The sequence below is a fragment of the Triturus cristatus genome, chromosome 1_2, assembly GCF_964204655.1.
Source record: "Triturus cristatus chromosome 1_2, aTriCri1.1, whole genome shotgun sequence".
Classification (NCBI taxonomy): Eukaryota; Metazoa; Chordata; class Amphibia; order Caudata; family Salamandridae; genus Triturus; species Triturus cristatus.
The window spans coordinates 519,168,789-519,193,989 of record NC_140580.1 but is presented as its reverse complement, the minus strand read 5'-3'; the positions used below and the strand labels follow the sequence as shown (position 1 = coordinate 519,193,989).

At 45.5% G+C, this 25,201-nt stretch overlaps 2 protein-coding genes across 7 annotated transcripts in view; one reads left to right on the top strand and one right to left on the bottom strand.

Annotated features, from left to right (window-relative positions):
* Window positions 1-25,201, top strand: part of EDRF1 (erythroid differentiation regulatory factor 1) — a 412,080-nt gene that overhangs the window by 49,408 nt on the left and 337,471 nt on the right. For both annotated transcript variants that reach the window (XM_085606261.1, XM_085606259.1), the window contains exons 2-4: window positions 5,266-5,462; window positions 15,444-15,510; window positions 17,211-17,336. In XM_085606261.1, the coding sequence (XP_085462387.1) occupies window positions 5,266-5,462; window positions 15,444-15,510; window positions 17,211-17,336 (390 nt within the window). The remainder of the gene's footprint in view (window positions 1-5,265; window positions 5,463-15,443; window positions 15,511-17,210; window positions 17,337-25,201) is intronic.
* The window catches only part of LOC146867551 (MLV-related proviral Env polyprotein-like), a 169,926-nt gene that overhangs the window by 122,060 nt on the left and 22,665 nt on the right, over window positions 1-25,201 (bottom strand). The window lies entirely within an intron of this gene.

The window sequence follows — 25,201 nt, the reverse complement described above, 5'->3', positions numbered from 1 at the left end:
AGCCGGTGCTCATCTCTCGCCCTCTGATCCCCCAGAGTGTCTCCCCATGCTCCATCTCACCCCCCGGACCCTGCGAGTCCGCCCTGCCCCTACACTCCTCTAGCCTGGCCACCGCCGGCTTTCGCACCGCTAAGTCCCTTCTGAGCGAGTGGGCGCTGCGGTGCGCGGGCGGCATGACTCCAAGCGGATAGCGACGGAGACCGAGGCGAGGTCCCAGCGTTGCCAGGCCGGGGTGACGAAGGCCCTTGGTGAGCGGCTGCAGGACCTGCACTTCTGGCGTGCCAAGCTGTGCCGCGAGATCGGGCACCTGACATCCGAAACCGACCTGCTGCTGGCCCAGAAGAGGCAGCTGGAGCGGGCCCTGGACGCCACCGACACCCTGGCCAGCATCGCCAGCGACAACCTGCAGTGCCGGGAGCTCTGGCTCGGTCCCGACCTGGTGCGAGACGAGGTGGAAGTGGAGCTGATTAGGGTAGTTTGATTAACTACCATAGATAACTACCATAGACCGGGTAGACACGTCATTGATGGGCATCCAGGTGCAGGTAACACTCTGCAAGGACTCAAGACATCTGCACCGGGCACATCGTGCTCAGTAGAGGGCAGAAAGGAGGCCCACTAAAAAACACATCTATTTTCAATTATGTCAAAGCAATTTCACTGATGTATAGCTCACTAAAGCCTTTTGAACGATGCTATACTATGTTGGTTTCATGCTAGTTATTTTATGGTGGGAATGGACCAGCAAGTATACAGTTGACTACGTCTTAGCAGCTGTTCAATCCTTCCCGGGTGTTTGCCGACCGCAGTGACTCGACCTGACTTCAACCTGCTTTAACTTCACAGGTATATCTATGGTATATACGCTGCCAATTTTGTATTTCAGCTACTTCATTTGCACTGCATATGACCACTCGTACAGTGTTCACCCTGTCAGTTCACAACTGCGACCTCTCTTGTGAAATTCTTATTGAGCCTTATACGGAACACATCTACCTATAACTATGCATATTTTCGACTCATTTGTTGGATCCTGTTTCTATTGTTCGAACGTTCCTTCTAACCCACAAAAAGGCACTCGCATCATTCTTCCGGTATTCGTATACTGCTCCCACACCTCTTAACTTATTAATCCCATAGACGAAACCTAATGCATTTACCATTGTTTATTTACCCCAGTTTTATCATTTTTCATAGAGGTACTTCCAGCTACTTCCAGGTGGAAACCAGTGAGAAACCCATTGGGTGATCCAGGAAAGCAAAATATATCTGAAAAGTAGACAAAATTCAGAATTTAGCAAGGGGACATGTAGATCCTTCAAGGTTTTCCTAAAGGAACTAAGGGAGGTTATTTAGATGTCTGGTGGGGACCCCTACCGACAGGCCATCTCTGACAGTCCCACCGACAGACAGGCCTTCGAGCTGACCACCGCATTAGGAGCAGGCAGTCAGACCTTTCAATCTCGGGGGACGGACTGCTACCTCCGCCAGGGGCCTATTGATCCCGGCAGGGTGGCAGTCTGAATCTGGATCTAGAATAGAGGTGGTGCCTGCTCAGGATCACATTGTCCATTTCCCACAGCCTTTCCATGGTGGTCCCACCGCCATGAAAAGGCTGTCGGAAAGGGACTTTGGGGGCCCCAAGCAAGGCCCCTGTCCACCGTGGGCAGCTGCTAAGTGGCCAGGGGTGCACATGTTGTGCCCCCTAAACATTCATCCACTGTGTGCCAGACACCACATGGTGCCTGGCACCCAGTGCGTGGATGTTTGACTCCTTGTCGGCCGTTCTCAAGTCCGCTTCGATGGCGGTCGGAGCCTTCCTCCCATCGTAATGAGCCCATAAGTGGTTAAATAAAGAAATATTGAAAATTAGTAGGAAAAAAGAGGCCATTTGTGACAACATTTTCGTCTGTAACTTTTGTCACAATGGGTGATTTACAAAAGCAATGTACCATTGTGTCGTCTAGACTCTTCTGGTTGAGGGGATATATAGGGTTTGTAGGCTATCCAAGGACACAAGATACCCAAAGCCAACAACTGAGCTGCACTGTACAATGTTTTTCTTTGTGTACCTAGTATAGACTAATTAATATGGTGACATATGTAGAGTGAAAATGGGTATCAAGGAAACCTATGTATTTCTGAAATGGCCACAAGATATGGAGTTTAAGAGCAGTGGTTATTTGTACATCTCGTAATTTGTGGTACCCACTCTAGTATATGATTTAGAGGGTATTTTTCAAAATATCTTTTTTATTACACACTGTCTTGCATTTGGAAGGTACAAATGCAGCAAAATCCAATTGGTAATAATAAATATTCTACTGTTCTATCCTCCCACGTCTTATGATAAAAGTGTTACCTCACTTGGTGTGGATAGGCCTAGTGGCCGCAAAAGGAAATGGCCCAAGACGCAACATGGACACAGCACATTTTTTCACTGAAAACCGACCCTTTTTTCCATTGTGGGTAGCTGTGAGTTTTGGGCCATAGTTCATCCGGCACCTAGGAAAACCTAGCAAACCTGAACATTTTTGAAAAACAGACACCTGAAGGAATCCAGGGTGGGGTGACTTGTGTGGATCTCACTTGGTAATTTTACTCAGAAGCCCTTGCAAACGTCCAACTTTGGTTAAAAAAAAAACGCACATTTTCCTCACATTTCTGCGACTGAAACTTTTGGAATCTACAGGGAGCCACAAATGTCCTACTACCCTGAGTTCCCACATATCCCCCCTCTTATGTGGGTGAGATAAGAGGCCACGACACAAAAATCCCATAAGCTCTACTTTTATAGATACACAATAGGGATAGTTGTGTTATTTGGAGCCATGCGATGGTGCCACTCATGCAAACCTATGAACCACAGACATTTTTAAAAAGTAGTCAACCAGGGGATTCCAAGGTGGGTTACTTTGCATGAATCTCATAAGGTTCTCTTACCCACAATGCCCTGCACACTTCAAACCTTGCCTGAAATCACTCATTTTCCTTAGATTTCTGTGATAAAAATCTCTGGAATCTGCAGGGATCCACAAAAATCTACCACCCAGTGTTGATAAAAACGCTGCACCACTTGTGTGGTTGGGCCTAGTGCCCGCGACAGGAACGGGTCAAACCAAGATCAATGGGAGCACATGCTAGGGGACTCCAATTGACCCTGGTTTGGTCTGTTTTTGTCGCAGAATGATCTGAAATTATCCCTTCTGACATCTGTGCCCCTACTGCCTACCCTGAAGCTTCTTCGAGATAAAGTTATAGTCAGTTTGACTCTATGTCCTGTGGACCGATGAGTAGAAAGTGTAATCTCTTTTGCTTGGGTGTAGATAACATTAAGAATCAATTTGCCCTTGATCAGAAATCAACTTCTTCAGGTGCTTAGACGTAGCTGTAGTGTGTGCACTTACCTGTCTAATGCATGGACTCACACAATATTTATGCTTCCTCCTAAAATGAGGTTACCATTTGCTTGTCCTGCATGGCTCCTGACAAGAAATATTTTTGATGTGAGTTAGGGGCATAAATATTGATTAATGTGTAACTCTCACTCTGAAATTTATGTTGACTATTATGTGGCCAGTTCACAAGGGTAAATTTATACGCGAGTACATCTACATGTGTAAATTTTATCTTATACTTTGTAGTAAATTTACAGCTTTTGGTTGTTCACCATTTCCGAGGATAAATGTAATTTTACACTGTGTAATACATTTACAACATTGGGTTGTTCACCATTTCCGAATTTAAATGTACTACAAAGTGTAGACTTGCATGTCTCCATCCCCTGAAAAAGGGTGGGGTGGGGGGGGCAAATTCACAAGTCTAAATATTCTACAGCCACATGGGGACTTAAAATAGAACTTCTTAACAAATAAGGTATATCTAAATACATTTATTTTGGCCTTTTTAAAAATGCATATGAATTAATTAAAAAATATATAAATAAAAATATTATGTTATGATAAAATAGTTTAATAACCCTTTTTAATTTAAAAATGTACCTTTATTTTTTACATAATTAATTCAAATTAATTCTGTACAGAACTTTTTGTAATTTTTAATACAATAAATACCAACAATTTACTTCCAGCTTCTCTGATGCGTGTAGTGCTTATCCGCCTGGAGACTCAGCCTTCCTGCTCTGGGCTGCTGGGCCTGCTCTCTGGGATCCTTTTCATGTTGTCGTGATTTCGATCTCTACCTGGGGTGTAAGTTGTGGCCCCTGGATGCGTGCACACCCTGTATTGTGTTTGGCGTGTACTTGAACCTCATGGTTCCACAACTCTGGCCTGTCTGGCTCCTCATTCTCCCTCCTCTTCTAGGCTGCCAAGTGCGCTCTGCAGTGTAGAATTACTGCCCCTTTCCTGGTGCCACAACTCTACCATTTCCGGTCTCAGGCAATTCCCACTTCCACCTATCTGCAGACTGTGCATTATATCCACTGATAGGGGGTTTATATGCTTCTCTGCTGGAGGACGAGGGATGGAGCAGCAACAGTTTAGTCCTGCCTCTAAGTCCTTGGGTTGCATCCATAAGAAACCTCACTGTCCCTTTTTTGTTTACACCGCAATAGAAGTGCTACAGAACCCAAATTATATTTAACTTTTCTTAAGAATAACAGACCCCACCCATATTGTTTTGAAAGGCTTTTATCTATTAGCATCTATAATCAGTCTAAACAACTCCTTCTTTGACTTCTTTTACCAATTGACATTGAGAGGTCTTCCATAAAAACCACGGTCTACTCAATTTGTCTCATTTCTCAAATGCTATTCTCCACCAAAATAGTGAAAACAAGAATATCCATAACCATAATGAACTTAATGTAGAGAAGTGTCCTTTAGGTGAGTGACGAGATGACTAGCAGTCTACTTTCAGGCCTCACAGGATAACTGAGGCAGCAATCCTAGATGTAATTTACACCTTTGTCTAGATGCTGGATCTATTAGACTTTTTTTGGGCTGTAGACCATCAAATTTTGTCTGCAACGCTAACTAACATGATCTAAGGGTTTGACTTTTCAGCTGGAGGACTGTGTCCTTTCTTTCCAGTCTACAGGCTTACATCTCTATCCACCACTGGAACTGTTCTTTCAGATTCCTCTAAAGATAGATTGTTAAAATATTCACACAAAAGCAATATACTGACTTAGTGAACAATGCACTATAGCAGAACGTATTAGTTTTAATTAAAATTGTTCATTTTTATGCACAGTGAATGTTTATGTACTTAAAAAGAACTTTTCTTTCGTTCTCTACATAACAGGAATCCATGTTGTTTCTTGGAGGCAATGAAGTGAAGAGTACTGCAGTGGTGAAGTACTCCTCTGCACCGCCTGCCACAGCATTTGCTCGTCTTCAAGAAAAGACTGATTTAAAGTTGCCGCCAGCCAACTGGTTACGTGAAAGTGCAAATCTCGGACCAAACATACAAGGCTGCAGTAAAACCAAACCGTTTTCAAGGTAATAAATAGTAGCAAACACTTATATGAAAGAGTGTTGCAAACAACATTTTTTAAAGTTATCAGTAATGTCTTGTGGCATCATGATTATGGCTAGGTTAGTAGCGGGTGACAAAGACTGATGGAAACTATGATGTTATATGCTATGTTCAGTTACGTGTCTTCTGTCCTTTAGAGGTTGGTGAATCTGTGGATGGTAGACCCACATGGGGGACCCGGTATTTATCATTGCAACACTAACTCCTGTGATTGAAGAGGATTGTAGTAAATTGGCTATTTGCAGGGAAGAGTGTGTGATATGAATTTTGTCAAGCAATATTAATGTTCATGTCAGCTAGCGAAAAGGTACAACTACTCTGAGGAAATGGCTTAAATTGCTTAGGTTGCATATAACAACTCTTTTGTTCCTAGTCTGTCACCTGCAGGCGTTCATAGTAATCCCTGGTTCTATTGGTGATCATTGTATGTCACTGTGATATTTCTACCTCAGTCATGCAGGAGATATCTGGGCCAGAATAAGGTCTTTTTTTAATAACTTTTTTTATGTGCATGAGCTATTGATGCTCTGTACTAGATCTCTCGGATGCGTACTTCTATGTACCACTGTTCAGGGAGCACTGGCATGTTCTGTATCCTTTGCTGTGAAATCGGTCAAGGGTCTTCTAGGTTCTTGCGTTTTTGTTGAATTTTTAACACTAGTCTTCTCAAAATAACAGCAGTGAAAGCTGTTGATCAACGAAAAGAAAGTCTTAATGTCTACCTTTCCCTTATTGACCTGCGTATCATAGGCCCACTAATTGCTCGTAAAGATTTAGTTCTTGTCAGGCATATATTAGAGAAAATTGTTGGGAGAGATATTGGTGGTCCGCACAATCAAGTCTCTGTTAAGCACAATGGTCAAAAATAGTTTTATTTGCTTCACTCTGATGCACATGTGCTCCCTTCATGGAAATGTAAGAGATGTGCCATTAAATCTTCTGCATTTAGAGTTCTCAATGTTATGCATCATGAGAGTGGCTTCTCTTCAGTCTCGTAATTCCTTATTATATTGGTATTCCTTTTAGCCATATTTACTTGATCATTTGTAATTCCTGATTGTCATGAATCCGGATTGGACGGACCCAGGCCGCCAGGATGTACTGGTCTTCAAATCCGACAAAAGTTGGCCTTTGCCCTGGGATGCTGTACTGTGGAGCCCTTCACTCAGAACCAGGCAACCCTTTTTTAGCACTTGACTCTCAGGGTTGCAGTCCTAGGTTTAGTTGGTAGAGGGGCTAAAGTCACAGCTCTCAGCAGCACAACTTTAAATAAATTGCTTTTGTTGGTGTTTTTTCATATAAGAATAAAAAGTACTTACTATTATTAATCCATTGCCATAGACCCTGACGCTATACTAGATCAGTGGCGGCCATATTGGAGTAAGTAGCCAGTCCCAGCGCTCTAGTCCCCAGCGCCGAGACTACAAAAGGAGGCATCGCGAGCACTCGCGAGACTTGTGTTCTTTGTGTTTACACCTGAGGCGGAAAGCCGGGTGTTAGGCCACTCGCAGCATTCTCTTTTTAATACAAATCCGAAAGTTCCCGTTATTTCTGTTTAGCGCCGTATTTTAATAGCGAACCTAGCATCCCTGCACTCCCCTGACCCTCGGATACATTGCCATAGACCCTGACGCTATACTAGATCAGTGGCGGCCATATTGGAGTAAGTAGCCAGTCCCAGCGCTCTAGTCCCCAGCGCCGAGACTACAAAAGGAGGCATCGCGAGCACTCGCGAGACTTGTGTTCTTTGTGTTTACACCTGAGGCGGAAAGCCGGGTGTTAGGCCACTCGCAGCATTCTCTTTTTAATACAAATCCGAAAGTTCCCGTTATTTCTGTTTAGCGCCGTATTTTAATAGCGAACCTAGCATCCCTGCACTCCCCTGACCCTCGGATACATTGCCATAGACCCTGACGCTATACTAGATCAGTGGCGGCCATATTGGAGTAAGTAGCCAGTCCCAGCGCTCTAGTCCCCAGCGCCGAGACTACAAAAGGAGGCATCGCGAGCACTCGCGAGACTTGTGTTCTTTGTGTTTACACCTGAGGCGGAAAGCCGGGTGTTAGGCCACTCGCAGCATTCTCTTTTTAATACAAATCCGAAAGTTCCCGTTATTTCTGTTTAGCGCCGTATTTTAATAGCGAACCTAGCATCCCTTCACTCCCCTGACCCTCGGATACATTGCCATAGACCCTGACGCTATACTAGATCAGTGGCGGCCATATTGGAGTAAGTAGCCAGTCCCAGCGCTCTAGTCCCCAGCGCCGAGACTACAAAAGGAGATAGGCACACCTCCGCGCAGCGGACGCGAACAGCGGCGCCGAAGTCAAGCCAAAGTCCTGCCCGTCTGCGCCCGTCCGCGCTAAGTCCGGGCCTAGGGCCATAAATTACGTCCCATTTACCCCCATGTCACCCACTAAAGATTACTTATTATCATTGAACACCCACTCTTTGAACTGTCCCCAAACCATCGTGGTAGAAAAATGGACTGAACCCTTTTCTTGCCCACAATGCAAGCAACACATATTACCCTCCACGACACAACGCCTTAAAAATACTGGGAGGACCCTTAAGGGAGCACTTATAAATGCACGCTCCATGTGCAAGAACGCTCAACATATATATGACCTCATTACTGAAATGGATCTCGACTGCCTAATGGTAACTGAGACGTGGCTCAAAGACTGGACCAATCCCGATATAGTTAATGCCCTCCCCTCGGGCTTTCTAATTCAGAGATTGGACCGACCTCATCAACGTGGAGGAGGATTAGCCATAATTTATCGTGACTCCTTTAAATGCACCACTGTGGAAATATCTGAAATAAAAGAAGCTGAATGCCTCAGTTTCAGTCTGCAAGCCCATGACTCTTTCACTTTTTCTGGTCTATTAACATATCGACCCCCCGGACAAGCTACCCGCTTCTTGGACAGCTTTGGGGAAGCTCTCGCTAACCTAATTCTACGCTCGGCCAATTTCACTCTACTAGGAGATATAAATATACATTTGGATAACCCCAATGACCCCAACACGGTTTACTTTAAAGACATATTGACCATACTAGGCTTGACGATTCTAACTCAGGAGCCTACTCATAATGCCGGGCATATATTAGATTGCATATGCTCGAATATCAATACACTAACTGTTGATCCTCCTCTGACCCAAACATGGTCAGACCATAAACTTATGAGTTTTAATCTAAAAATAGACAACAATAAAGAAACTAAGTCAATTTCCACCACCACAAATCCCACCCCCTGCTGGAAAAAAATCATCGAGCACCCGGAATTAATGAACTGGGTACAGACAGCAAAACCAACACCAGTGGGAAATGTGTGCACTGATTACGCAAACTATAACAACTGGGTGAAATCCATTGGGGAAAAACTGACAACAGGAGGAGCCAAATCTAACAAAATACAAAGGAAAAAATCCGCTCCCTGGTACACTAAATCCCTAAAAGCCACGCTAAGAGAAGTGAAACTCCTGGAAAGAAAATGGCGTCGCCATTATAAAAAGGAAGATAGGGAAATCTATAAGAATGTTAGGAGGAATTACCATACCTCCATCAAGTTGGCGAAAACTAACTATTACACCAACTTGATAGAATCAACCAACAACAATCAAAAAGAAATATTCCAAATAGTCAATGGCTTCAGAAAACCCAAAATACTATCACAGGAAATTCCACCATCCCAAGCCCTCTGCGACAAAATAGCGGAATATTTCGAACAGAAAATTACAAACTTTACAAAAGAGTTTCCACAGATCAGTCAACTAGCATTAAATACAGCTGACCCTACCATCCAAATAGACTCACCTTGTACTACCACATGGGATCATTTTACTTTGATTAATTCTACCGAGTCTGCTCAAGCTATCTCTAAATTGAACTCAGGCTCCCCTCTTGACCCCTGCCCACCCTTACTGCTCAAGGCTATAAAAGATGAGGTCAACCCAATTATAAACTCAATCCTGAACTCCTCCCTACAAACAGGAGATATCCCCGCATGCTGGAAGGTCGCGGTAGTCAAACCCCTTCAGAAAAAAACTATTCAGGACCCTACGACACTGTCAAACCTCCGACCCATATCACTTCTTCCAGCACTATGCAAACTCACAGAGACATGTGTAAACAAACAACTCACAGCATATCTCGAGAACAACAATTTGCTACATCCCAATCAAGCAGGTTTTCGCTCTCACCACTCAACTGAATCTGCCCTTATTTTCTCAACGGAAACTATCAGGGCCGCTTTGGATCAGGGCAAAAGAGCCGTCCTGATCCTATTGGATCTCTCTGCGGCGTTCGACACGGTGTCCCATGATATTCTACTTCATCGCCTGAGTAGTGCAGGCATAGGGGGCACCGTGTTGAAATGGTTTACCAGCTTCCTCAGACAAAGAAAACAGACTATTCTCCTAGGTCCACATTACTCTGAGGCAAGAGAAGTTCAATCTGGGGTACCTCAGGGCTCTAGCTTAAGCCCCATATTGTTTAACCTATATATGGTCCCCCTAATGAAACTTATCTCCTCTTTTGCTATCAGCTCAATAGCCTACGCCGATGATACTCAACTAGTTGTAATCCTAGATGAGGACGCGGCAATTGCTGAACGTTCCCTCAGAGATTGTCTGAAGGCCACTTTCGAGTGGATGAACACAAACCACCTGAGATGCAACACTGCAAAGACGGAAATTTTACCCTTTGGGAAAAATAATCTGTTTTCTCCCCAAACCTGCTGGCCACCTAATGCTGAAGCCCCGCCGAGTACCATAAAGAGTGCCCGAAATTTAGGAATTAAAATTGACGAGGCACTATCCTTCAAGCAACAGACCAGTGAAGTGGCTGGCTCCTGTTTCAATATCATCAAAAGCCTTCGGAAATTCTTTGACTTCCTCCCCCTACCAGCAAGGAAAACGGTAGCGGTGGCATTGATTACATCTAGGTTGGACTATTGTAACGGACTGTATGTGGGTGCCAACAAGGCCCTCCTACATAAACTGCAGATGGTGCAAAATACTGCAGCAAGGCTGGTGCTAAAAATGCCAAGAAAATCCTCAGCATCCGCAGCACTTGACACCCTCCACTGGCTCCCTATCCAAAAGAGAATCCTATTCAAACTACTGATCATCTCTTTCAGAGCATTCCATAAAAGAGGCCCTACCTACCTGACTAACAAATTTAATCGCTACCACCCCGGACGTCATCTAAGATCTGCTACGGCCAACCTAATGACCATTCCAAAGTTTCGATTGGCCACTAGAGGGGGAAAGTCCCTGGCGGTCAAAGGCTCTAGAGCCTGGAACACACTTCCACCTCAAATTCGTGAAATCTCCTGTGAGAGCAAATTCAGGAAAGCCATTAAAACCTGGATTTATAACCTAACTGCCTCCACCTGCAAAACCCTGGTCTAATATCTACTTTAGGGTCTATTACATCTCCCTTCTGCCTTCGAACCACACAAATTGAACCTAGCGCCAAGATGCTCCTCGGAGCGATAGAGCGCTATATAAAATCCCCCCCAAACATAAACATAAACATAAATACTGCACCCAAAATCGCAGATATATAAAACAAAAAAAAACAGGTCAAGATGCCTATGAAAGAGATGTCCACAGAAGAGAGCTTCCTCATAAATGTACCTTGTACTCTCCTGTGCTGGAGGCACCTCTAATGGTCTGTGCACTAGCAAGCCCTGAACCCCAAAACCACCCGCAGTGCCTAATACGACATAGTGGATACAGTCAATAAAGTTCAAGCCTACAGGCTTTGTCTAGGTGTTTACACAATAGTAAAAAGCTGAATTGTGAGATCAAAACACCCTACAGTATGTATGAAAACATTTCGGTATGGTACCACATTTCATAAATATTGACCAATAAGACGACAAGTCACTGTTAATACTGTTATTGTTAATAACCATGTCAACGTTCAATATTGTGCAGGGTATAAGTGTTTCTTCTACTTTTATCTCTAATTGTAAAGCAACCCCTAGACCTAGGAGCATGGGTCATGCATCGTGGAGCCCTAAGACTAAAGTTTGAGCTCTAGGAATGCTTGAAAAATGATTAAGAGATTCTGCATGATTAACCTCTCCTTTCGCCTAGGAGACCTATGTTGGGGTGCTTTTAGAAAAGGCAATGGTGATGCTCCTTGACCTAATGGGGAAACCACAGCTGCTCCTGGTCAGTACCCCAATCACACAAGTAAAGTTTCTGCGGTGCCCTTGCTATCAAGGAGCACCGCAGACATACATGCAGATTTTAAGATGTGGCCTTATAGGGCACACCTTTCCCAAGGAAATCTCTCTTCAGCCGCTATGGGAAAACCTATTTTGTGTTTTTGAGCACCCATCAGTTCAGAGATCTTTTCTTTTTCCTTTGGATGTCCAATTCTCAACTGGGGTACTGAGGGAGTGAGGTTTTCAGTATCTGTCTTCTGGTGTAATCATTAAATAACCCCTGGCACTGGTTGTATGGACCTTTGTTGATCGGCAAGAGAATTAAGGAGCGATCATCTACATGTTTACATTGGATCTAATTATTAAAGACTTCTAGTACAGTCAATAAAGATAATTACGGTGAGTTAAAGGGTTTTATTTACAATTCTTTTAGGTATTTATTGTTAATTAAATATTAGTGTTTAGATGTCAGCATTAAAAGTTAATATAATCCATTAATCGATAATTGATTATACAATAGAATATGATATTAGTTATAATAACAGTTAATATTGTAGTAATGCAACAAGCGTGTTTCATAAAGGTAATTCTTTAATCTAAGTCAAATTGGAATAATGAGAGAAAAGGTGTCCGTTCAGAAACACAATAAGGAGTTCTGATTAGAGAATCAATACATCGGCATAAAGCCTTTGCATAATAAGCTTGAAAATATTCTCTGCGCAAAATCAGCAGACAATCAAATGAAAAGAGTATAGCAACCTCCTATGAAGACAATTATCCAAAAGTCATGGATGAGTCTCAAATCAGAGTGTCAGGGAAGGAATCCGGCTTCCACTCTAGGAACATGCACTAATATAAACACACAATATTCTATGTTACAACATTATTTTCTTTCTTCTTCTACATTCTCTAATAGAATTTCAGCAAACTCCTGGGAATAGGCAAACCCCCCATTTTCTCAGACTGGTACAACAGACTTTAGATATTAGACCTTTAAAAGTTATAGTTTGCATTCTGTGGTCCAGACTGTTCTTCTCATGATGCATTCTGCCTGTTGCCTCCTATCACCCCCGTGAGAATCTCAGTTGTCTAATACAAAGCAAGTTCCTAGTCCCGAACTAGTGAAAGGCTCCTGGAAGATTACATCTACAGAAAATGCAGAAAAACATGTTGTGCAAACATGATTCAACATGAAAACAGGCGTTTAAAGTTAATGCATTATTTTCAGTTACCATGGTATCGACATTTAGTCTAACTTACATCTGCACTTATTTACTTCACTTACAGGTTTATCGTTAAGTATGATTGCCTACAAAAAATCTTCATGATTAGTATATGTGCCATATAAACATAGACCTTGGACATTATTAATAAAAAAAGCATTTTTCTTTGCAAATAAAATTTTGCGTCGTCAGTTTCCACACAAGGTATGTTGTGGGACATGCAAGAGCCCAACAGCACTTACAATCCAGTCAGCTCCCCATGCCTGATACAGTTCGTCCTGTGCGACAAGGGAGCTGTCTGCCGCCTGTGGTTTCCACCAGTGGGTACCATGGGGGTTGCTCTGCACTCCCACTCCCCCCAACCCCCAGACAAAAGGGAGAGAAGAGGTACCTGACATCACTCCTGGGGCTCTGGCCATCCCTGTGAGTTTTTCAAGGAAGAGCTTGGTTATGCTCTACAACTCCCCAGGGATGCTGTCCAATCCCTGGAGAAATGGATGTTTAGTTCAGCTGGAGCACTATGCTTCTGAGCCATGTCCGCTGTAATCTCCATGGGGGTTATAAAACTAGAAAAGTTTGGGGGCACCACACACATTCGACTCCTCCTACAGTGGCAATTATCCTGGGGCACTGGCTATTGCTTGGGCTAATTCATGCTCTCTGAGCATGGTAAAGGATTTGTAAGCTCTGCAGCTGGGGGGGGGGGGTCCTCTGGGCAGCTTCCACCATGAAGGAAAACAACAAAGGTGGATTTCTAGGACCCAGAAGGGCCATTTGTGTTGGAGTTGCAGCATTTTTCTGTTGGCAGCGGGCTATAGCCACCAGGGGCCCGATTATGGATTGGATGCACTTTTCCTGTTTCGGCCACGATGTAGGTGCGCCGAGTGCAAGCAGGAAAAATTTCTTATCATTTAGAATGCTCTGCCCTAAGGGGCAGCGCAGGGAGGCAGTTCATTTGAGAGAAATATGGAGCAACAGTTTAAAAGCTGCTCCGTGTTTGTCTGTGCAGGGGGCAACCCGCCTGCACTTTAAAGAGTGATTTGAGATCCCCTCGTAGGTGGGGGCAGTGAGTGACTGCATCCACCTGCAAGGGGATGTCTGGGGTGGGGGGGTCCATTGGACCCTCTCTTTCCCGACCAGATAGCTGCCATTTAGGTGGTGCACTTAGGGCGAGAAAGCCAAAGACACACAGATGATGGATGGAATGCAGAGCACATCAAACATTCACCCCCAGTCAAAAGATCTGGGTTAAATCCATCATTCTTTTGCTCACCATGCAACCCCAGTTTAGAGACGGCCATATGCAAATCAGTCTTGACCCTGTGCCTCATGGGAACAGTCCAGCCCGAACTGCCAAGCCAGGTCCTCCCTAGACAGGAAACAAGCATCCTGGGACTGGTTTCGGGGCATCACCCTTCATCAGCCAGGCTAGCTTGAATCCTGTGGCACAGTGAGCCCGGGACTCACGTCTGGCATTCCCGGCGCAATTAGGGCGAGAAAGCAAAAGACACACAGATGATGGACGGAATGCAGAGCAAATCAAATATTCACCCCAGTCAAAAGATCTGGGTTAAATCCATCATTCTTTTGATCACCATGCCACCCTAGTTTAGACCCACCCATATGCAAATCAGTCTTGACCTTCTGCCTCATGGGAACAGTCCAGCCCAAACTGGAAAGCCAGGTCCTCCCTGGACAGGAAACCAGCACCAGTTATATTACACAAGGACACATAAAATCTTACAGGCGTAGGGAGATTAAGTGATTTGCCCAGAATCACAGGATGTTGGCCGGCGCTGAGACTCGAAACTGGTTCCCCAACTCCAAAGTCAGCCGTAACGCCAAAGTCTCTCCATGTTCAGTGTTCCAGCTAGCTACACTTTGACACACTGGTAACTGCAAAGGACATTTGTTCAAGAATATAAACTACATATAAAATTTAGGGAAAATACATTTTTTAACTTGTTTTTACATGTATAGGTTAAAGTAAAAAAAGTAGTACCATACGCGTTCTGGCCATGTAAAGTTGCTTCTTTTCTATTTTTTACTTTAAGCTATGTAGCACAACCGTTTGTTCTTCTGTGCGACATTTAAAAGAAAATAACATTGACAAAGACAATAGATCTTGCATAGGTGAAATCTATTGGCTTTGCCATTGCTTGTTTTACTGGGGGTTACCTGTGCCCTCTCTGAGCATAGTTGGAACACTAGCCTTTTTAATATAGCGATGCAAAGATTCGTTCCTGCACTCTGTGCGGCTGTGCTGTTTAACATCCTTTTAAGAAGAGATGTGAATGTCTGAATTAACATATCCCTCCTTCCCATGCAATGTAAAGTATGATGTCTGGGATATTCACTGTATCAGGGTGTACACTATACACTGATATATGTACTTTTGCTTTCGATGTATCCATCTGGAATGTGCTTATTTTATTGAAATTCTGTATGTTCCAACTTACGGTTTAAAGAGTTTTGGTCAATGCACATTCTATTCTCTAGCTGTAACTTTACAATGTACATTCATCTCTTTCAGCTTTGGAATGGCGTATGATTTCATTGACTCTGTTGGAAATGATGTCGATGTTGTTTCTGATTCTGAGGTACGTATTTGTAAAATGAAACCATTCAACTTTTGTAAGTCATTTGCAGAGTAATTACAAGGTAACTTAATAAAAAAATACAACTTAAATTTTTATTGTCTTTTTACTGCTAGTGTTTTGTAAGTAACTTAACTTAATATGTCACTTATCTTGTTTGGGGTACCAGAAGTACTACAGAGAATCGAACTGTGTGTAGCAGTGGTCTAATTTTACCATCGTTTATTATGTCCTAATGAATATGGCAATGACAGCAAGATGGCTGCCACCTAATGGATTTCTGCTTTGGTTTCCAAACCGATCCAGTCAGCATGAAGTTGAGAGTTTCTGTGCGCGGCTGTTTGAACCTTATAAAGAATATATAGCGATGTATCAAAGAGAAGCGGTTATTTTTTTCCAGGGAAGATCATGGTTGTGTGTTTGTTTTTTGTTTTTTTGCTATGGTTTTTCAAACCAGTTTTTGTGGATGCATCCTGTTCCCACATGGAAGAAAGTACAATAATGCGTACGACTGCTGTGGCTTCCAAAAGTTGAGCCACTTCATTACAGTAGCAATTATGATTCCACTGTAAGCCAATATGAGAAGAGAAGCTTAATTAATATAGAGGTCTGGAAATACATAACTAGAGTAGCTGCAGCAAAGCTAGAGCAGTGACTGTACCCTGGGGTGTCCTTTCTCCTAATGTTCACTAGGAAAGGGTGAGGTGGGAGATTATCTTGTTGCATAGTCTACAAAGAAGCTCTACCTTGGCAAATCTCTTAATACAGTAAGTATGTGGTAAGGCAACCCCTACTACCACTCCATGTTTGAGTGAGGTTGTAAAAGTCTTCAGAGGAGTCAGAGAGATGCCATTATGCTAGAAAGCATGGTTGCCGCTTTGTGTGCAGGTCACGCTGCAATCAAGTGTTTTGGGGCCAAAGCTTGGGGGTTGTGGCCTTTTACTCCTACTGTCCCAGGGACTGACCTACTATGTGTCCTGTGCAACTCAGCCAAGTATTACCCTTTCAGCACCTGGCGCTCAGTGGTAGCCTGGGTCGAGCGGTCCAAAGTTTTCATGGGGAAGGTTGGTGCAGTGGAGGACTCTGCATACTTGCCATCTATGTCCTCACCCCATTGTGAGGAATGTAATCCAGAAAGGCTTGCAAATGAAAGATGAATGGAAAACGAATATTTATGTTCGAGACTACAAAATAAACTTAATATTTGGACACACCAAAGTAAAAAACTGGCTTTATAGTTAAATTAAGACCAAATTGAGTTCCTCTTCAAGGTTTTGTTGCTCTATTAGATGCATACAAGGACCTTAAATTGCAATTTCATGCTTGAAAGGAAAGACATGGCAGGACAGATGTCGCTGGCAATTCTCATGGCCATGATATCATCCCCAATATTAAGAACTACAAACTGTCTGCTACCCTTTTGCTTGCTTAGATTATTTTTTTGAGTAAATGGCACATTTTCAAATTGTTTATGCTCTTTTACTTTTTCATCATTAAGTGCTCTGTCAAACGTGATCAAATTTATATTGATTTCTTGTAGAATGTCGATATATCTGTGTAAATTGTTTGATAAATATTGCTTTCTATTCATAGTGAAAGCCTATACCACTCTTTATCATGACGTCTGTGTCTAGTTGGATACTGATATGCTCTTTGCAAGAACTGAATTGTCTAATAAGTCCATAATATTTTTTTCCCTTAAGAACATTAAGAAGCTTCTGAAGATACCATACAGCAAATCCCACGTGAGCATGGCGGTGCACCGTATTGGACGAACCCTTTTATTGGATGAACTGGACATTCAAGAGCTGTTCATGAGATCCTCGCAGGTTGTCCAGTACTTCTTCATATGCATGCATAGCTAACTGTTTTAAGTTCAGCTTTGAAATTTGATTGCAATAGGATGTAAAATGCTCATATTATTGTGAAAATGGCAAGCAACTAGGAGTAATGGGTATGATCGGGCATGTGGTCTTTCAGTTTAAAATTGGGCTTTTATCAGAAAGGAGTAGAAAGGTGGTTAGCTGTTTGCCTTGCTTCTTGAGGTGAGGATACGTTTTTTTGTTTTTCTTTTTTAGAAAAAGGAATAATCTTCCTACCTATAACCAACAAAATAATCCAAAAATACTTTGGTTAATTAGGAAAAATATATAGTCATTTCAAATATGGTAGATTCAAACCCTCTCATTCTCAAATCAAGCCTTTAAAACCCCACAAGTGGTCTGACAATACATGGGGAAATGGCTGAGAAAAAGAGGAGCTAGTTGGAAATTGACCGTAATAGATGATTTAATCAGAAGGTTACACCATTCTCTGTTTGCACCTTGTTATGATTCGATTATCCTGGTATGAGTGCTTGTGTTCGGTGTTTTTTTTAAAAGTTTATTGTAAAATATATTTTGCTAGAGGTGCAATATATAAAACAGTTGTAAATGTTCAAGATTATAGGAATATCCTACGCATTCTTGAATCAATTAAAAACAAATAAAGAATGAAATATTTTTATATTAAGGCGATTTCTGTAACGCCCTGAACGTCTCAGGATCGTTTAACAGACACGATAATGAGAACGCAACCACTTGTGAAGGTTTAGTTATTTTAATGAAGGCAAAAATAATACAAGGAATAAACAAAGGTTATAGTCACTGGAATCCTCCAGGCTAAGTACGTTACCAGCCCACAGCACGGATGGTCCTAACCGTCCTCTGCATATACGCCAATCCCGGCGTATGCCAACAGAGGGCAGAAATGAAATGGCCGACAATGCCAATCGGTAGGCTGTGAGGGGCACGAAGAGTGTTGGGGAGAATCGAGGAGTCAGGGAAACACCCAGCCGGGGTCTCTACCTGAAGGGAGCAGCCGCTCAACCTCTTCCTCAGACTGCACCGGGACGCGGAGTCACCTCCTGGTGATGCGTCACCGATACCCCAATCAAAGAAGACTGAACCGAGAGCAGCCGCTCGATCGATCCTGTGGACTTCAGAGTCTGTAACGCGGCAAACACCTCCTGGTGTGCGTTACAGCTGGCAGTCCCTGTATCTCTGGTCGGGCTGGGAGTTACGACTCCAACCAGCAAAAGCGCCACTGCGCTTTGACTCAGCCGAGTCAAAAAGCGAAGCTCAATGGTTATCCGGTAGAGCTTCCGGGTCCTTCACAGGTGACGATGGGGCAAGACACGGCCCAGGGAGTAACGACTCGACCTACCTCCGTTCTTGCCTTACTGGAGCACCACTCCGGAACACTGCTCTTCACTAAGCAGGTACGTCGGTGTAAACACAATATCCGACAGCGTTGTACCTCCCGGTTCCTCCCTTTATAGGGCGTGTTTTCCTTGAGTTATGTAACAGCTCTCCTGTTTACATAAGGGCGTGTTTTCCTTGAGTTATGTAACAGCTCTCCTGTTTACATAAAGGCGTGTTTTCCTTGAGTTATGTAACAGCTCTCCTGTTTACATAAGGGCGTGTTTTCCTTGAGTTATGTAACAGCTCTCCTGTTTACATAACCTCTCAACCGCTAAGCATCCTGGGAGATGTAGTCCGTTTTCGCTGGTACCGTTTTCCTCCCCTCGCATGACAGGAATTCTTGACAGTACATCCTCCCTCTCAGCGGCTCCCCACGGGTCCAGCGCTGGCAGGAAAACGCCGATGGAACAAGGAGACCAAGCGCGGAGCATGAACCCCTTCAGCCGGTTCCCATGACTGCTCCTCCGGGCCATAGCCTTTCCACGCAACCAGGTACCACAGCTTCCCCCTGCGCCATTTGGATGCCCGTATGCCCGACACTTCATACTCCACCTTCGACTCCACGCATACCGGCCTAGGTGTCCCAGACGGCTTGGAGGGTGCTGGTTTGAGCAATGAGACATGAAAGACAGGGTGTATCCACAATGACTGGGGCAAGCACACCTTCACGTTCACGGGACCCATACACTTGGTAATTCGATAGGGGCCCATGTACTTGGGATGGAACACACTGTTCTTTCGAAACCTCATGTTTCTTGTGGATATCCAGACGTAGTCTCCAGTGCGGTACAGTGGCCCGGGCCTTCTCTTCCTGTCTGCCGCAGCCTTGTATCTTCTCTTGGCCTCTATTAGGACAGCCCTTGAGCGCATCAACGTGTCTTTTATGTGTGCCACCCTGTCCGCTGTGGCGGGAATCCTGTCCTCTCTGAACGGATGTAGAAATGGCAAGAACCTGGGATGTTGGCCATAGTTGCTATAGAACGGAGATGACTGTGTGGAGCTGTGAGTGGCGTTGTTATAGGCTATCTCTGCAACCCATAGCAAGTCGACCCATTCTTCCCTGCCCTGGTCCACAAAACATCGCAGATACTGTTTGAGCGTTTGGTTCAGGCGCTCGGTTTGGCCGTCCGTTTGAGGGTGGTAGCTGGTGGACAGGGCGGTCTTAACATGCAGCGCAGTGCACCAAGTCTTCCAGAATTGCGCAGTAAACTGCGACCCCCGGTCCGACACGATCACCCCAGGTAATCCGTGCAGTCGTACCACATTCTTTAGGAGTAGTGACGCCAATTCCCCGGCCGTAGGGACTCTCTTGCAGGGGATGAAGTGCCCCATTTTCGTCAAGTAATCCACCACCACCAGTATTGCCGTCATCCCCTGGTCTACCGGTAGGCCCACCACGAAGTCCAGTGATATGCTATCCCATGGTCTATCCGGGGTCGGAAGTGGATGTAAGAGCCCTTGGGTTCGGCCATGGTCGGCCTTCATGGTAGCACACGTAGGACACTCCTGTCCCCACCTCCTGACATCCACTCTCATGGTTGGCCACCAGAAATGCCGTCCCATGCTAGCCACCGTTTTTTCAAAGCCCAAATGACCTGCGCATGGAGAGTCATGGCACCAGATGAATGCTTGTTTCCTTAGCCTAGGCGTGGGTATCAATAGGCACCTGCCCTTCAGGGGTATCCCGTCCTTCAGCTGCCATTCTCTGTGACTGAGGAGCCACCTCCGCCATGCGAATGACCTGATCCCTCTCTTTATTCCCCTCAGGAAAGTATCCGGTTGGATAACCCCCAATACCATCCTCGGGGAAATGATGGAATGCTCGGTCGCAGGCAATGGTTCCTTAACTGCAGATTGACGGGACAGGGCGTCCGCCTTCCGGTTTTCCGTCCCCGGCCGATATGTGATGCGGAAGTTGAACCCCGCAAAGAAGATCATCCACCGCAGCTGTCTGGGAGAAAGGTGTCTTGTGGCCGTCATGAACTGTAGGTTCCGATGGTCCGTGTACACCGATACCACATGTCTCGCCCCCATCAACCAATGCCTCCATTCGGTGAAGGCGTCCTTGATTGCGAGAAGCTCCTTCTCCGCAATATGGTAGTTGCGTTCGGCGTCGTTGAGTTTGCGGGACATGTACGCAACGGGATGAAGCACCCCTGTGTCGTGGTTGCGTTGGGACAAGATAGCCCCCAGCGCCACATCCGATGCGTCCGCTTCCACCACGTAGGGGAGATCCGGATCGGGGTGAGCCAACACTGGCGCCTTACCAAAGGCGCTTTTCAGGGCCTCAAAGGCTTTGTTCGCTTCAGGGGACCAGACAAACTCCTTGGACTTCCTCAGTAGCTGTGTGATTGGGGCCACCAATCCTGAAAATCCATCTATAAACCGCCTGTAAAAGTTGGCGAAGCCAATGAAACTTTGGACGTCCTTCACGCTTTGGGGCACCGGCCATTCTTTCACCGCCTTGATCTTTCGTTCTGCCATCTCCTGTCCCTCTGGACTCAGCATCACTCCGAGGAATTCCACGGATGTGACGTGGAAGTCACACTTGCTGAGTTTACAAAACAGCATGTTTTCCCTCAGCTTTTGGAGCACAGCTTTGACGTGGTGTACGTGCTCCTCCACACTGGACGAATAGATGAGGATGTCGTCGATATATACGACCACGTAGATATCCAACTCCTCTCTGAATACCTCATTCAAAAAGTACTGAAAGGCTGCCGGGGCGTTGCACAGACCGAACGGCATGACGAGGTACTCAAAAAGGCCGAACCTGGTCTTAAAGGCGGTCTTCCACTCGTCTCCGTCCCTCATGCGCACCAGATGGTATGCCCCTTTCAAATCCAACTTGGTGTAGATACGAGCTTTCTTGACCTGTTCCAGAAGTACACTGATGAGAGGCAAGGGGTACCGATTCTTTACGGTTATCGCATTCAATGCCCTAAAGTCCACACAGGCTCTCAGCTCCCCATTAGCCTTCGGGATGAAGAAGAGTGGCGAGGCGGCCGGAGACTTGGACGGGCGGATGAATCCTAGCTTGAGGAGTTTATCCAGGTACCCCCGGAGATGCACGTTTTCAGGCTCCGTCAGGGCATACAGCCTGCCGCTGGGAACGCTGGCCCCTGGCACCAGGTCGAAATGGCAGTCAAACTGTCTATGTGGTGGTAGCACTTCCGCCTTCACCTCATCAAATACATCCTCAAAACTGTGATAAGCCTGGGGGAGAGCCACATCTTTTTCTGCCGCTGTATTCACCGTCTGACTCCCGCTCTCATCTGCGTCAAGGGATTCCGTTCTTATTCCACAATGCAGGATGCAATACGGTGACGTCAGTTCGATGCGATGTGTTGGCCAATCCACAGAGGGGTTGTGTTTCTGTAGCCACGGCAATCCCAATATGACGCCATATTGGGGCGCTCGGATGATGTTAAAATCGATTTGTTCCAAATGGTTCCTCCCACATCTCATCGGAAGGACCCCCGTGTGCTGCCCGATGGGCCCCGTCACCAATCGCCTTCCGTCTACAGCATAGACGTCTTCGGGTACAGCTTTGGGAAGAAGCACTAGCCCTAGCCTGCATGCCTCGTTGTGGTCCATAAACATGCCAGTGGCCCCTGAATCCACCATGGCCACAACGGGTATCCACTGGTCATGCACTCCCACGTGCACAGTGAGAAACAGGTGTCGTTGTCCCTTAGTGACCGAGTTGGAAAGTGAAGGGATGGATGAGTGACTCCGAGATGCCCCTTCTTTGGTCTGGGAGTCTTCTAGTTTTCCGCCGGTACGTCCACCACGGCTGTTACCGACCGGTTGGCCCGATAACGTGACGTCTTCGGTTTGGCAGGGCATTCCCGTACGTAGTGGCCTTTTTTGCCACAATATAGGCACAATCCTTGTTTACGGCGTGACTCTTTCTCCGTGGCTGTGAGGCTCGCTCGTATTGCGCCGATGTCCATGGGTTCTCCCTTGGATGCGGTGGAAGTTTCAGGACTTCCCACTGTCACATAGGATGGAAGGGAGTTTCCTTTTCTCCCATGATCCCCCTTTCTTTCACTTAGCCTATGTTCCAGCCGTAATACCAGGTTGATAAGGCCCTCACATGTCTTGGGTTGTGGGTCAATATGAGCCACGGCGTCCTTGAGCTCATCGCACAGCCCGTGATGGAAGAGCGCCGTCTGTTTAGCAACAGGCCACTTGGTTTCCGCAACCAGCCTTCGGAACGCGTTGAGATACTGCACCAGGTCGTTGGATCCCTGTCTCAACTCAAGCATTTCACGGTCCGCCGTGTACGAGTCAGCCCTTCTGTCGAAGACTTTCAGGAATTCCTCGCGAAAAGCACCCCAATCACATAAGATGGGGTCGTCCCTGCTCACCAGAGGTACGGCCCATTGTGCCGCGTTTCCAGCCAAATAGGATATAAGGAAAGCCACACGAGCCAGACTCGTGGGGAACGCCCTTGGTTTGCACGATAAATGTAGCGCCACTTGTGTGAGGAATACCTGCACTGTGTTAGGATCCCCACTGTACCTCTCTGGTGTTGCCAAGGGGACGGCTACCGGCATTTCCACTACTACCGCAGGGGTCTGGTTCGTGAGGGAGGTGCTGGGCGTGAGCGGGTCCAATTGGATAGCATCCAGTCTGGCTTTTACATCGGCTGTTTCTTGCCTGGAGGCAGCCAATTCAATTTGCACGGTCGCTAAAGCAGCCAGCACATCATCAAGTGTTGCCATGTCTGTTATCGACCGGGAGACAGTTAGTGTTATTAAGGTCGGATATTTTGTAACGCCCTGAACGTCTCCGGATCATTTAACAGACACGATAATGAGAACGCAACCACTTGTGAAGGTTTAGTTATTTTAATGAAGGCAAAAATAATACAAGGAATAAACAAAGGTTATAGTCACTGGAATCCTCCAGGCTAAGTACGTTACCAGCCCACAGCACGGATGGTCCTAACCGTCCTCTGCATATACGCCGATCCCGGCGTATGCCAACAGAGGGCAGAAATGAAATGGCCGACAATGCCAATCGGTAGGCTGTGAGGGGCACGAAGAGTGTTGGGGAGAATCGAGGAGTCAGGGAAACACCCAGCCGGGGTCTCTACCTGAAGGGAGCAGCCGCTCAACCTCTTCCTCAGACTGCACCGGGACGCGGAGTCACCTCCTGGTGATGCGTCACCGATACCCCAATCACAAGCAAAGAAGACTGAACCGAGAGCAGCCGCTCGATCGATCCTGTGGACTTCAGAGTCTGTAACGCGGCAAACACCTCCTGGTGTGCGTTACAGCTGGCAGTCCCTGTATCTCTGGTCGGGCTGGGAGTTACGACTCCAACCAGCAAAAGCGCCACTGCGCTTTGACTCAGCCGAGTCAAAAAGCGAAGCTCAATGGTTATCCGGTAGAGCTTCCGGGTCCTTCACAGGTGACGATGGGGCAAGACACGGCCCACGGAGTAACGACTCGACCTACCTCCGTTCTTGCCTTACTGGAGCACCACTCCGGAACACTGCTCTTCACTAAGCAGGTACGTTGGTGTAAACACAATATCCGACAGCGTTGTACCTCCCGGTTCCTCCCTTTATAGGGCGTGTTTTCCTTGAGTTATGTAACAGCTCTCCTGTTTACATAAGGGCGTGTTTTCCTTGAGTTATGTAACAGCCCTCCTGTTTACATAAGGGCGTGTTTTCCTTGAGTTATGTAACAGCTCTCCTGTTTACATAAGGGCGTGTTTTCCTTGAGTTATGTAACAGCTCTCCTGTTTACATAACCTCTCAACCGCTAAGCATCCTGGGAGATGTAGTCCGTTTTCGCTGGTACCGTTTTCCTCCCCTCGCATGACAGGAATTCTTGACAATTTCACCCAATCCGTATATTCTCTTTGATTAACTCTGATAGATTGTGGTTGGAGAAGATTGTGAGTTAGTAATGTGCCTAGATAACAACAAGTTTAAAAAAGTCAACCCTTTTGGTGAATAGTATGTGAAATTTGTCAGACAGTGACCAGGAGGACCCTTAAATAGCAGACTGCTCTGGTTTCGAGGGAGTAACAGGCCTTGGAAGGAAATTACTTGGGCAGAGTGACAAAGCTCATTCATGGCAAGTGACTTTACACTACAATGACGAAAACCCCTAAGTATGACTTTACCTCAATTCATAATAAAACACCAAGTTGAGCTCTCACCTCTTGATGAGCATGCACAGTGAGACATTCATGCACTCATTGAAGTGAGCACATACTTCACTTACATCGTTCACTCTGAATGTAGAAACATCCCTGATATTTATCCATAACTGTCGACACCTCCTACTTTAATGTCCGCTTTACCGGTATCTACAGTAGAGGACATGACTACATTTCAAGTAGTCCTAGCAAGGGGAAAACATCCCTGTGGCGGTTCCCTACAAACATTTTGGTCATATTGTAATCTTGTAAGCACCAGTTACTATGAAGGC